The sequence below is a fragment of the Aureobasidium subglaciale genome, assembly GCF_000721755.1.
Source record: "Aureobasidium subglaciale EXF-2481 unplaced genomic scaffold scaffold_11, whole genome shotgun sequence".
In the NCBI taxonomy this organism is placed as follows: Eukaryota; Fungi; Ascomycota; class Dothideomycetes; order Dothideales; family Saccotheciaceae; genus Aureobasidium; species Aureobasidium subglaciale.
Genome location: NW_013566984.1, coordinates 610340 through 624253, shown reverse-complemented (window position 1 = coordinate 624253; position 13914 = coordinate 610340). Strand labels below are relative to the sequence as shown.

The 13914-nt window shown below is 53.5% G+C and overlaps 5 protein-coding genes across 5 annotated transcripts; 2 read left to right on the top strand and 3 right to left on the bottom strand.

Annotated features, from left to right (window-relative positions):
• Positions 1 to 275: 275 nt before the first annotated feature.
• AUEXF2481DRAFT_98083 (uncharacterized protein) lies at positions 276 to 4272 on the bottom strand (the record flags this gene model as incomplete). The annotated part of the gene is made up of 2 exons (XM_013488235.1): positions 276 to 887; positions 940 to 4272. 2 exons carry the CDS (start codon positions 4270 to 4272, stop codon positions 276 to 278), a joined length of 3945 nt encoding a protein of 1314 aa, XP_013343689.1.
• A 274-nt stretch (positions 4273 to 4546) lies between these two features.
• On the top strand, positions 4547 to 6652 carry AUEXF2481DRAFT_65782 (uncharacterized protein; the record flags this gene model as incomplete). The annotated part of the gene is made up of 3 exons (XM_013488135.1): positions 4547 to 5251; positions 5315 to 5620; positions 5747 to 6652. The coding sequence occupies 3 exons, from the start codon at positions 4547 to 4549 to the stop codon at positions 6650 to 6652; spliced, it is 1917 nt and encodes a 638-aa protein (XP_013343589.1).
• Positions 6653 to 6936: 284 nt separating this feature from the next.
• On the bottom strand, positions 6937 to 7809 carry AUEXF2481DRAFT_29864 (uncharacterized protein; the record flags this gene model as incomplete). Its single annotated transcript, XM_013488013.1, has 3 exons — positions 6937 to 7472; positions 7541 to 7614; positions 7667 to 7809. 3 exons carry the CDS (start codon positions 7807 to 7809, stop codon positions 6937 to 6939), a joined length of 753 nt encoding a protein of 250 aa, XP_013343467.1.
• An 89-nt stretch (positions 7810 to 7898) lies between these two features.
• AUEXF2481DRAFT_40409 (uncharacterized protein) lies at positions 7899 to 8898 on the bottom strand. Its single transcript, XM_013488093.1, has one exon. It carries the CDS (start codon positions 8874 to 8876, stop codon positions 8025 to 8027), a length of 852 nt encoding a protein of 283 aa, XP_013343547.1. The 5' UTR covers positions 8877 to 8898; the 3' UTR covers positions 7899 to 8024.
• Positions 8899 to 12147: 3249 nt separating this feature from the next.
• AUEXF2481DRAFT_108529 (uncharacterized protein) lies at positions 12148 to 13818 on the top strand. Its single transcript, XM_013488234.1, has 3 exons — positions 12148 to 12991; positions 13042 to 13346; positions 13397 to 13818. Exons 1-3 carry the CDS (start codon positions 12637 to 12639, stop codon positions 13697 to 13699), a joined length of 963 nt encoding a protein of 320 aa, XP_013343688.1. The 5' UTR covers positions 12148 to 12636; the 3' UTR covers positions 13700 to 13818.
• The last annotated feature ends 96 nt before the right edge of the window (positions 13819 to 13914 follow it).

Genomic DNA, 13914 nt, shown 5'->3' with positions numbered 1-13914 from the left:
CTGGTTGCACGCAGAGGAGTTCTGGGAGCAGTATCTCATGGGCTAGCTTGTTCTCCTTCTCTCCCTTCTCCTCTATTCGAGGACGTCTATCTTTTCATGACATGCTAGATGGACAACAAGTCATCGTTGCCATGAGAAACTCAACAAATTCTACCTCATCCGGATGGTCGCACCGTATTGTGACACTTTAGTGGAATGAACAATCAGTCTTTTCTACGAAGAATATACATCTAATAACTCCTATATGACTGTATCGTACATAGTTTACTGTCTGTCTATGCTTTTCCAAGCTGCTTCTCAAGCGCAGCAATCTTTTCGTTCTCAATCTTCTCCTCTTCCTCCTTCTTGCGTTGGAATTCAATGGCAAGCTGGTCGGGGCGTCTGATGGCAATGTCCTTTGGACGGAAGTCACTGAACATGTGCTTGAGCACCTTCTCAATGATCCAACAACCACAGTAATCGAGAACCATGATGGTGGTCATGGTGATCTTGAATTCGGTGGTGAAAGGAACCAGCTTGAGCTGCTCGTTGATTTCGGGGATGAACTCGGTGGCACAGGAGAAGGCGACACCAGTGACCATAACAATACCATAGTACATTCCCTTGTTCTCCTTGATGGACTCGCGGAAGGGACGACCCTGGTAGTTTATAGCAAAGGTGGAAATTTGTTGAATGAGCTGCAAGAGGTAGATGGCAGAGTTGAGCAGCGAAGGCTCGAATTCACCCTCGAGATCAATGTCGGACTTCTTGGGCTCAGTGCGTTGAACATATCTGGAAATGTAGATCAAGGTGACAATGTGGACGGCGAACTGTCCAAGAACCGAACCGATGATGTATGGGTTGAAAATGTTGGGCTGAGGTCTCTCCTTGGAAAGTGTTTCAACGGTCTGTGAGACGAGTTAGTGGTGAAAAAGAGACTGTAAGCATTGATTAACGTACCTTGGCGCGGGAGATGGAGAGGAAACAGACGCTCATCAGCATACCACTGATCGTGACCTGGCCATCACCAAACTTGATACCGTCAAGGTACAACACACTCAAACTGTAGGCAGAAATCAGACAGTTCAGTGCCAAAATCTTGTACATCTGAATGGTAGCAACGAGAGTGCAACGACCCTGGCGAATAATGTTGGGAATGGCGACAACATTAGCCAGCTTGCTAGTGAAGGGAGCGGCAACCGAAGCGTCTCCGAGTTTAATGGTAGGGGGTTCGTCATCGGTAAGGGCATCTTCCATCATCGAGATAGACATCTTCTCAGCCATAGCACTTGCAGCATTCTGAGCCTTTTGTTTGCGTTCCTCCTGGACAGTGAGAGCAGCTTTAGGGGCGGTCTCACCATCCTTAGCGGTAGCGGTAGCAGCATCAGCTTTATGCTTGGCTTCAGTGACAGCCTTCAGGACTTCGGTGGTGGTGCCCTTGTTAGCGGCTTCACGCTCCATGGCTTTGTCGTAATGAGGGTTGCCGATACCGGGAGGGTAGAGGTGGGCAATGTGGACAGGGACAGGAGGAGAAGGCTGATTGAAGCGCTTCATCATGGAACACTGCTTCTCGTAGACGTCCTTCATCTTCGTCTCTCTGAAGTTCTGGGCGATCTTCTTGAGGTCATCCTCGGTTCCGTTGAGAAGAGCAACACCAATGTGTGCTTGCTTGAGAGCGCCGACGTCGTTTGTACCATCACCTGCCATCAAAGTGACGTATCCGGCATCTCTAAGGCCGAGAAGAATTTCTTCCTTTTGCTTGGGCGAAACACGAGCGTAAACCCAAGTGTGGCGAATGATTTCTTTCAAAGCCTCCTGGCCAGTAAACTTGGAGAGTGCGTAACCAGTTACGCAAAGATCCTTGGTCTTGATGATTTCGGGGTCGATAGGCTCAGCGGGGTCGACGGGAATACTGATCTTGTCGTCGATGCTTCTCCAGACAAGATTCTGGCCAGAGTTGTCGTGTTCAGGAGCGTCAAGAATAAGAGTTTCGCGATCGACAATTTCGACCTTTCTAGCAACATGAATAGCTGTCAAAGGGTTGTCACCAGTGATCATAATGCAACGATGACTGCTCTCGTTCAACATGCGAACAGCCTTGATAGCATCGTCCTTGAGCGGACATTGCAAGACAAGGAAACCGGCGAAATGGAGGTCACATTCGGCCTCCTCACGCTTCATGTCGTTGATCTTGTTTTGACCAATCTCATCACTAGTGGACATGAACTTGTAGGCAAGGGCGAGGACGCGAGCACCATTTCTCGAGAAGTACTTGAAAGTCTCCTCGTACTTGGGAGGAACGTCGACGAGCATATTTCTGATGGTCTCGGGGGCGCCCTTGACACCGACAAATGTGCTTCTGGTTTTCTTTCCAGAATCGCGCTGAGTAGTGACAACAGTCGCAACGGAGCTCTGGCGTTTGAGAGTAGAGGAGAACTGGAATCTACGCTTGATCTGAACCAAGTCAGCAGCGGACTGACCGGTGCCTTTGGCACCGACAGCGGTCTTGCTAGTTAGAGTGTCGTTGCGACCAACAGTCCAGCCAAGAGAAGCAAGAGTGGCCTTCTCCATGGGCTCACCAACAACGTCACCATCTTCGAGTTTCACGAGAGCGTGAGCAGTAGCAAGAACCAAAGTGGTGCAAACACCAGTGTCGTTCAAGGGTACGAGTTGTGTCTGAGCACCATCGGCCTCAGCAGCTGCACCTTCCTGCCCAAGAGTGAGACCAGCAACACCATCGACGACGAGGTCTTCTCCGGTAAGTGTTCCGGTCTTGTCAAAGCAGGCAATATCAACACGACCGGCGAAGGGAATGCGGAAAGGTTCTGTACAGAAGATAGCGTACTTGCTGAGAGCAGCAAGGGAAGTGTTGACCGCCAAACTCAGTTCCATGGGCAGCTCTGGGGGCACAACGCTGGTGACAATGAGAACACAGTCCAGGAGGAGCTTGGAGCGCTTCCTGTCCTTGGCGACACCCTCGGTCCAAACGTACCACGAGGCGGCGATGGCGAAGACAGTGAGGAACAGAATGAAGAGCAAAGCCTCGACGTTGTTGGCCGACACGCGCTCAGTAGAGTAGATCATGGTGCGGACAAGACTGCCTTGGCTGGTCTCAAAACCGGTTCTGACAACAATAGCCATGGCACCGTTATCAGGAGCTGCAGGTACACCCGAAACAACGGGATGGATCTTGTCCGAGTCATCGGATCCAGTGTTACCATGAGTGACCTGTAGAACCTTGGTACCGCCATACAGGAAAGCAAGCTTGTCAAGACCTTCAGGCTCGATGCGGGCGTCAGAGGGGCGGAGCTGGACCGAGTCCTTGAGTACGGGGGTACTCTCACCAGAAAGCATAGCCTCGTTGACAATAGCAGAGCCCTCGACCAAGAGCATGTCGCATGCGACACCGCTATCTTCCTTTGTACGGCCGACCGAGACGAGATCACCGGGCAAGAGTGCGTCGCTCTGAACCTCAATCCACTTCTTTTCTCTGTAGACCCAGATGTCATAAGGCTTGATGCTCATTCCACGGAACTCAGTCAGAGTACGCTGTCTTTGCCAGACGACGGTGCTTTCAAAGACGACGAGCATGAAGAGGGTGAAGAGTGAATAGTACCAGTATTCGTCGAGCATCCAGAGGCCGACACAGAAGATCTGGAAGACGAAGAAGGGCGCAACGGCGTGTTCCTTGAATAGCTCGGTGAACGAGGGCACGGGAATGTCGAAAGTGTTTGGGCCATAGTATTGCTGGAGACGGGCTACTTCTTGTGCAGTAGTGAGACCCTTTGACTTTTGGAACTCGCCAATAGTTGGCTTTACTTCCCGATCCAGGGGGTATGAGAGAGGGGCAAAGGTAGCAGTCTCGGACGAGTAGAGGAAGCGGCGCTTCTGGAAAAGGAAGGAGACATTGGTCTTGCCGTCGACGGTCTCGCGCTCGATGGGGCAGATGTCGGCAGAACCAGCGTTCTCAGCAGGGAGAAGCTTGATCAGGCCAGCGCTGCGAACGTCCGAGGCGCGTGTGGTGGTGAAGAGAGAACGGATGTTGATGTTCCAGAAGGTGGAGAGCCAGAAGAGGGACTGGATGGTGACAATGCTGCCAGACCAGACAAAGGTCCACTCTTGACCGTTGAAGTGCTTCTCGTAGCGTTCTTCAGACAGGTAGAAGGCGAAGAAGACGGGCCAGACGATCAGGAAAGGCCAGATGTACGTGTGCAGCGGCAGAGGCAACGGGTTGTGAAGCGAGGCCGACTTGACCTGGGCATTATCCACGAGCGGCGCCCTGCGAGAAGCCATGGGTCAGTTGGAGAGGACTAGGAGGGGGTCCGGGGGAGATACATACATGATGGCGGATGACACGGAATATATCGTGGCAGGGGGCTACAACTATCTACACGTTGCCTCATGGAAGCATCCAAGAAGTTCGACGGGGTCGGTCGTTTGTCGTTTGTCGCTTGGCAGCCTTATCAGCTTATCGCAGACACCGACGGCCCGTTCTGGCCGACGAGTGACGAACAATTTACCTCCCTGTCTGGAGCATTATATTCACACAACAACACATCGAACCACCATGGCCGACGCAGTGCCCGAAGAACCAAAGGTCTCGAAGCGCGCCGCCGAGAAGGAAGCCAAGAAGGCAGCTAAGAAGGCGGCGAAGGAAAAGTACAAGGAAGCCGCTCCTGCCAAACAGCCCGCCCAAAACACACCCGCCGCGCCCGCCGCGCCCGCCGACCCCAATGTCAACTTCAAGCAAGGTTGGCTCAAGGGCGTCTACAACGAGAAGCCCGTCGACACTGTCCAGACGCGTTTCCCTCCAGAGCCCAATGGCTACCTGCACATCGGCCACGCAAAGGCCATCACCGTCAACTTTGGTTTCGCCAGAGCTTACGGCGGCAAGTGCAACCTGCGCTTCGATGACACAAACCCCGCCAAGGAGGAGGAGCGCTACTTCACCAGCATCAAGGACATGGTCAGCTGGCTGGGCTTCGAGCCTGCCAACATCACCTACAGCAGCGATAACTTCGACGAGCTGTACCGTTTGGCCGAGCTTCTGATCACCCGCAACAAGGCCTATGTCTGCCACTGCTCCGCCGCAGAAGTCCAGAAGGGAAGAGGAGGCTCTGATCATGGCCCTCGCTCCGTCTGTAGCCACTGGAGCAGACCCGTTGAAGAGTCGCTCGAAGACTTCCGCGCCATGAGAGACGGCAAATACAAAGCTGGCCAGGCTGTCTTGCGCATGAAGCAATACCTCGGCACCAAGCCTGAGGAATACGCTGTCACCGACGAAGACTCGCCCGAGACCAAGAAGGAAAAGGCAAAGCTGAAGACGCTGGCCGAGAACCCCTCCATGTGGGACGTCGCCGCCTATCGAGTCAAGGACCAGAACTACCACCACCGCACCGGCCTCAAGTGGAAGATCTATCCCACCTACGAGTTCACCCACTGTCTGTGTGATAGCTTTGAGGCTATCACTCACTCCCTGTGTACTGTCGAGTTCGAGACTCTCCGTCCTGCTTACAACTGGCTCCTGGAGGCTCTCGACCACAAGCTTCCTGCATCCGAGGAGAAGGGTCCCATGCAACGCGAGTATGGCAGACTCAACGTCGAGGGTACCATCCTGTCCAAGCGCAGAATCCAGATGCTGGTCGAGGGTGTCAACGCTGCCGGTCAGCAGCCATCCGAAGAGGACGACCTTGCTGATGCTGCCGACGAGCTTCAGATCGCAGAGACTGGCGAGCAGGAGGTTGGCGCTGAGACCGCTGTGTCCAAGCCTGTCGCTGGCGCTCAGACCATCCCTCCTGTTGTTCGTGGCTGGGATGACCCTCGTCTCTTCACCCTTGTTGCTCTTCGTCGTCGTGGTGTTCCTCCTGGTGCCTTGAAGAAGTTTGTTCTTGATCTCGGTGTGACAAAGGCCAATGCCGACACCAAGATGCACATGTTGGATGCTTCCGTCCGCACTTACCTTGAGCGTACCGTGCCCCGTCTGCTGGTCGTCCTCGACCCCATCAAGGTCGTCATCGATAACCTTGCCGAGGACTACCTCGAGGAGCGTGAGGTTCCGTTCGACCCCAAGGACAAGGAGAAGGGTACGCACAAGCTTCCCTTTACTAAGACTATTTACATCGACCGCGATGACTTCCGCGAGGTTGACGACCCAGACTTCTTCCGTCTTGCTCCCGGAAAGTCTGTTGGTCTCCTCTATGCCGAACACCCTCTCCGCTGCACATCGTTCACCAAGGGTGAGGATGGCAAGGTCAATGAAATCCGTGCCGAGTACGGTGCCGATGTTCCTGCAGGCAAGGCGCGTATCCACTGGATCGGTGAATCGGCAGCCCACAAGTCGCCGGTCAAGGCCGAGGCACGCATCTTCAACTCACTCTTCAAGAACCCTCGTCCCAACGAGCTCGACTGGAAAACCGGTGGCTACTACGACAATGTCAACCCCGACAGCGAGATTGTGTACAAGAACGCCATGATCGAAGCTGGCTTCTCCGACATTCAGCAGCGCGCACCCTGGCCCAAGGAGGAGGGTGAAGCCAAGGGCAACACAGGTCCCGAGGCCGTCCGCTTCCAGGGCTTGCGCACTGCCTACTTCTGTGTCGACAAGGACAGCTCGGCTGACAACATCATCCTGAATCGCATTGTCAGCTTGAAGGAGGATACCAGCAAGAAGTAAGCAGGATCACATCATTTTGGGCTAGTTCAGCAAAGCATAAGGATGGCGTATGGGAGACTTGAGTTACGAGAATCACGACGGGGTGGCTGGTCAACAAAGCAAGGTATCTTTAGAGCTAGCCAGATACCCAATCTTTCTTTTTTGCTCTTGCATACGATCTACAATGCGTGGAAACCACTGTGGCATGATAACCTTGTGATTTGGGACGGCGCTAAAAGACAAAATGCTCATTTAACAGGACAAAGGCTCGCAATAGCCTTGACTGCATGTATGTGGCTATGTGATCAAGCGGGGCTACCTCTGTTTCTCTCACCACCAGTCTCGGTCCTGAGCTCCTCTTTGCTCTTGGAAGCCTGGGCAGAGTTCTTGACAAATGGCATCTGGAAGATATCACTCATGGCGCCTTGGAGACCCTCCCACATGCCGAATGGTCTGGGAGTGCTCCAGTAAAGTGCACCAACCCAGGGCTGCACATTGTACTTCAACTGCAGTGTACAGTTTTCGGCTCCACCAATCTTGGACCAGGGAGTAGTGATTTGGTACTTTGGCTTTTGATTGGAGAGTTTCAGAATGCCAGGAGCGGCGCCTTCAGGATATGCCTTGTAGCCCGCTTCTGCAGTATTCTGGCGGCGGCTGGGCTGCTTGCGAGACTTTTGAGGGTGGATGTATGTGTTTTCGTGCCAGGGTTCCGAGGGGGCTGGGATGATGGCGTCCCAGATGATTGCTTCCGAAGGAGGAGAGAGGGGAGACTTCGAAGGGAAGGTAGCAGCCACATAGACAAAGACTTGCTTGGTGTTCCAGGAGAAGAGAGAGGTGAGATCTGTAAGAAGAAAGAGCCATGGTCAGAAATGTCGCATGTTGGACAGGTATACCACCGGGTCAACGTACCAGTCTCTAGGTCAAATTTGATGTGTGCGTATTCCTCCTTCTTGGTACTGTAGTAGTGAGGGCGACCCTTGACTCTGAGCGCTTGTCAGATGATGTTATATAACACATGAGCAAAGAGTTGCTTACACCTGAACGTTGCGCAGCTCGAGCTCTGCCGTCGGGTTTTGGTGCGACACGACAACGCTCAATGCGATCAGCATGCCCAAGCTGAAGGCCACAGTTGTGAAGAAGCCGAATACATTCTGTATCCGCACGAGCGAGGAGTGCATTTTGGCTCTATTGTTTGTATTGCAAGAAGAGTTTGAGCTTGAAGCCAACATCTACTTTATCGTGGCATTCAGTCATTCACTTAGGTGGCCGTCCCTGAATCTGGGGAAGTTATGCAGGAGGTTATGCTCAAGAACAACGCCGTGCTTTGGTGTGCTACAAAGTTGATCTTCAATTATTGAATTTACATCCTTTCTCATCTCATGCTCGCTGATTGCTAAGCCTGCGCATCGGCGGTTTTGATTCTCTTGAGCTCTCTTTCGTCGCCCGCCGGCCCTTCAAGTTTGCGCTTCTCTGCACTCTCCTTGTCCTTCTTTCTTGCTTCACGCTCTTTCTCCTTGCGCAGCGCCTTGCTTTCAAATTCGTGCCAGTCACCTTGCAGGTTCTCAAGCTCGACAACTTTGTCTGCTTTGGGCTCTTCCGTCGTGAAGTAAGGATGTTCCAGAACATCACTGGCAGTGGGCCTCGTATCTGGGTCGAAGACGAGCATGGCACTCAGTAGGTCAAACGCTGCTGGAGATACGCGCTCTTGATACTTGTCGGCGAAAGTAGAAGGCACCTTATGCATTGGTCGCAAGAGCTCGTACCAAGCCAAGTCTACAATGCCTGGCCAGTTTGATCGCGAGGGCGTGCCGAGGACATTGTAAATCTTGTCAAGTTGATTGATCTCACCACCGTCTCCTGGGAAGATGGCATGCTTTGTGAAGATCTCTACTAGGACGCAAGCTGCCGACCAGATGTCAACCGCAGGACCATATTGTGTCTCACCCAGCAACAACTCAGGAGAGCGGTACCAGATAGTGATGACCCTGTTGGTATAATCTTGCTTCCGTTTTGCGTTCTTGTTGTAGAAACGCGCAAGACCAAAGTCAGCCAACTTCAATTCACCATGGCGAGACACGAGAATGTTGGCTGCTTTGATATCTCGGTGAAGCACGCCGCGCTTATGAAGATAGTCGAGACTCTCGAACAACTGTTTTGCAAGGTCTTTCTTGTGTCCTTCAGTGAGTACGAATGACGGATGATTCAACAGTCCTGTCAGATCGTGAGAGAGATACTCGAAGATCATGAAGCAGTCGTTACGCTCCACCATGACTTCTTGCAGCCTTACCACATTGGTATGGTTCAGTGATTGCAGAAGTTTGATCTCGCGGATCGCAGTTACCGGGAAGCCATCGCGTTCTCCTTCCATTCTTATTTTCTTGAGAGCGACTTTGTCGCCAGTGTAGACGTGCACGGCCTTGTACACCTTGCCGTATGTACCAGATCCGACCACAGATTCGTTGCCAGTCTTGCGGTAATATACCGAGTCCGAGCCAGTATATTCTGCCGTCAATTTGGGTTTGGCTATTAGTCGGCTACGTTGGATCATCTGCTTCCTCGTGCGAGGGGCAGTGAGAGGTGCTGGTTTGTGAGGCGCAGAAGGATCTGCCCTTCCAGCCATCCCTTTGATGGAGAAGCTGATGCCCGACTTCCGCTTCTCGCTTTCATCCTCAGCACGTAGATCTTTGGGCGGTCTGAAGGGATTGTCGTCATCGTCGACAGACCCGGTCGCCGAGCCAGGTGCGAGAGGAGTCTCTGTGCCAGATATCGAATTTTCACGCTTGGACGCCGTTCTCCCCCCTCTATTACCGTTTGAGGGGGTCCATGAAAGATTGGAAAAGTGGCCACCACGACCCCCTCTACTAGCAGAAGGCGCGGGTCCTGAAGCTGGTGCTGTAGGCCGATGTGGGTTGTTATATCCCCTGGAAGGAGCCCCGCGGTATGAGGGTTGAGGCGGGTATGCAGACATTTGTGGCGGGGCTGGGTAATGCGGCGGCGGTTGTTGTGCCTGATAGTATGGACTTGCGCCAGGGGCCGGGTAGTTCTGTTGATAGTAAGGCGAGGCGGCAGCTGAATAGGCAGCGTGTACAGGAGACCTGTCCATAATTTAGCGTTGATCGAGCAGATTGGAGGATGAGCACTTACCCTTGATAGCTAGCATACGCCTGTTGTTGGGGATATGGACGGCCATACGGTGACTGAGCGTGTGGTGGAGAAGGACCCGGAGGCGGATATTGCGGCGACTGTGAGTAGCGTGGGTCTGCGTAAGCGCGAGGAGGTATAGGCTGTCGGGGGGGACCACCCCTGCCGTACATGGCGTCCGGCTCGCGTTCTTCGCGATAGCGTTCTCTTCTATCGTGGTATTCGCGGCGACCTCCTCTGTCGTAGTCACGGCTACGTCTATAGTCTCTGTCGTAGTCCCTTGCGTAACCTCTGTCCTCTTCCCTCTCACGGTAGCGAGGTGGGTCCTGCCTGTAGGGTCGACGAGTTTCTGGTTGAGGCGACCTCGATGAGCGACGCGAATGCACAGACGGACCACGACGTGTGCTAGACTTTGCTTCTTCGGGGCGTGCGGTAGTTGCCAGCTGCGATATGAGGTCGTCGGAAGGAGAATCGGATCGTCTGACGTCTCGAGGGGGTGAGCGTGCAGAAGGTTTGCTGTAACGAGATGCAAAATTGTTATCCGAACGGCCACGAGACGGGCGGTCCGATGGTCGATAGTCTCTGTTTGGAGGTGGCGAGTAGCGACGACGGTCGTTATAGCGCTCCCTGTCGGAAGGATATCTGTGTTGCCGCGAGTTGTAGCGAGATTCGACCGAACGAGAACGTCGCCTTGGGGGGTACGGATCAGGCGACAATGGCCTACGAGCTGGTGGGGGTCGATCCGCGTACGGACGTTGAGCGTATGACTGTGGAGGTCGAGGAGAGTAGTCCCTCGGTGGGCGTTTGGCGTATCTAGAGCTGGTGGATGGAGCTGGCGAAGGACTTGGACGTCGGGTGGAGTTCAACGACGACACAGCAGCTTCGTCGGCTGGTGGAAGCGATGGCCGAGGACGAGCGGTGTCGTTGTGACGATGCTGGTGATGATGGTGATGGTGGTAATGGGCAGGTCGTTCGTGGTTAGGGTCTCGGGCCCTGGGTGCAGAGGTTGAGCGCGGACGGTGGTGATGCGATGTGGAAGGATATGCGGCGCGCCCTCGACCAGCAGCTGCAGCGGGCGATGGCGATATGTTGCTATCACGCTCTCTGCTCCTGCTTGGAAATTCACGTCCACTTCGGCCGTGCTGTGTTTCGTTGCCTGCCATGTGGAAGGGGACATAAATTCAAGTCCGACAACGAACGCGGCCACCGAGACAGCCTTGAAGCCCACGCGCCAGTGACACGGCAATGGCAGTAATCCTCTTTGGACTCAGATACGACAAACCAACGACGGCGGTAGTAGCATTTGTGTAAGCAACGCAGCGCAGAAGGGGGAAGAGGCGTGGAAAAGATGGAGTGGTCGAGTTCCCTCACCTGTCAATTGCTCAGCGAGCAACTCTTGCTTGAGACGCGCCCTCTTTGCCCAACACGCCCCGAGCGAGATCCATGGGCGTTTCCCCGCCGCTTGCGCCTACCCGAAGCTTAAGCGGCCTCACCAAGTGCCTCCTTCTATCGAGTCCTTCTACCGAGTGAAAGAACAGACGTTAGTGTTCCTTTGGCCATGACTCTAACATGGGTGAGCCATCTATGTGTTCTTGTGCTCCTTTTGTGGCCCGCCCTCCTCGGCTTGTGATGGTTGAGACCCATCGTCTAAAATTCACTTGCAATGCACCCACGTCCGGCTGCCAGCTGCTCTAAAACCCTTCTCTTACCAATATTGTGATGTGCCAACACGTTTCGATCTCCTTCGGCCAAATCATCAGTATTTGTATGCAGCAACGGCGAGTCGGGAGAATTCACAGGCTTTGTGCGGGCGACCAGACTTCGGGCATGCAAATATTTTGCTTCGGTGGCTCGATCACTTTAGACGAACATGGCCAGTACGTCCTGTTTCGGGATGTGCCCTTGAGTTCGTGTTGCCAATACACACCAGGTGTTTGAGGACTCCTCAAATGGCACGCTGGGAATTGCTCTAAAAGCTCCATCCCCATAACGCGGATTATAGTTAGTAAATGATAGTAACCGAAGCCTCTGGCGCTTCTGCCACATTTTCAACTGCAAGGAAGACGGTATAGTTGTGCGCGAATAGATTGTCTTGCCGAGCAAAGTGTACAAGCGCTGATCAGAAGGCGAATTCCGAGTCGGATCACGAAGAAAGGAAGCGTTAGCAGAGGAAACATAACATGTCGATGAGAGGACAAGACCAGAAGTCTCGTTGAGTGTCTTCGGGTGCTGAGACGTGATCAAGAGTTAGTTGTGGTCGAGCAGCGCATGATCTAACTAGGTAGGTGGATGGGTGTAGCCACACTGCAGTGAGACGCGCAGAGGACACGCGTCGTCCCAAGCAAGAATTCAGACAGACAGAGTGAACGAGAGAACACGACCAAAGGGACGGCGCTGGTTAGTAAGGGCGGGCAGTGAGTGCGAGGAGGTGGTGAACAGACAGGCTGGCGTTGGAACTTGGAAGCATGGCCGCGTTAGGAGGTGGAATGCAGTGCCCGCAGTGTGCACGTGCACGTGCCAGAGAGCCCCTAGCTCCAGGGACCAGGGCTTCGTCGGGAAGGCGTGACTCAAAGAGAAAAAGTTTGGCGAGATGGCGATTGGCGGGGCTCCAAGAGACGAGCGAGGACGGAGGCTGCATGGAGAATACTAATGGCCTCTGCCTCTCAAGTCAAAGTCATGTCTCTGCAAAGCTAGACAGACCGTAATGGACTTTCTCTTCTACCACATACAAGCTTCACACTCAAACTACTTCATCTAGGACGTGGACAATTCCCCAAGCACTCTAATTGCTGAACATTTCCCACTAGTAGCCGGACGCACCAGTATCAGAAGCTTGACAAGCAGACCACTTGACAGCTTCAACCATGGATCAACAACCAAATTCACCCATCAGGCCCAAACATCTGCCATCGCACATGATCAACGGATCGTCTCCCCTGGTCACGCAAGAAAACCGGGACGCGCGTGAGCGAGAGAGCGCCTACAAGTCCATCAAGTCCTCAATGGGTCCCAAGAAAGAACCCGTGGATCTTGAGGGCAACTACTTTCAGCCTCATACCAGCGCCCAACCCCGCGACAAGCGTCCCTCGAGGCTGACCAACCTCGACGAGGTAGAGGCCAGAGATCCGCGTGACGACTGGTCTTCTCAGCAAACCAGCAGGGCTAGCAGTCCCTACACCCTTGCGCCCACCATTGACTTTGATGGTCTCAGCTGGCCCAGTACGCTTAGTCGACTCCATTCAGCAATCAGCTCTCTAACCATCTCCTAGGCACCGGTACCCGTGAGAGACTCGAGTCGACCCCCGAACAAGCCGCAGCCCGCCAGGAGAAGCTGGCCGGCGCAGTCCGCACTCTGCTAGAGTGTATTGGAGAGGACCCCGAAAGAGAGGGTCTCCATGGTACTCCCGAGCGTTACGCAAAGGCCATGATGTACTTTACCAAGGGCTACGAGGAGAATCTAAGGGATATCGTTAACGGCGCCGTGTTCCACGAAGACCATGACGAGCTCGTCATTGTCAAAGACATTGAAGTCTTCAGCCTTTGCGAGCATCATTTGGTCCCCTTTACCGGAAAGGTATGCACGAAACCATCCACGCATCATGGGCGCTTACTGACTGTGGACAGATGCACATTGGCTATATTCCCAACGGCCGTGTGCTTGGTCTCTCCAAGCTTGCACGAATCGCCGAGATGTTCTCTCGCCGCCTACAGGTCCAGGAGCGCCTGACCAAACAAGTCGCACTCGCTCTGTCCGAGGTCCTCCAGCCTCAGGGCGTCGCTGTTGTCATGGAATCCAGCCACTTGTGCATGGTCATGCGTGGTGTTCAGAAGACCAGTGCTACAACAACTACTAGCTGCATGCTTGGTCGAATGAGGTCGACTGCTAAGACGAGAGAAGAGTTCCTGAACCTGCTCAACAGAAGATAGAAGTCAGAAAAACAATCAAGGTTGATGATGCATGGACACAGGCGTTAGTTTAGGAGCGATATGGGACTTAGATGAAGGATGAATGGCCACTCAACAGCCAGATTACGGGATGATACCACACTCAACGATCGTAAGTAAATGAACTAATTTTTGCCAACTTTTTTCTTTTCAGCTTGTATCAACGCACGAAAAAGTTCCCTATTATTGATTTGGGA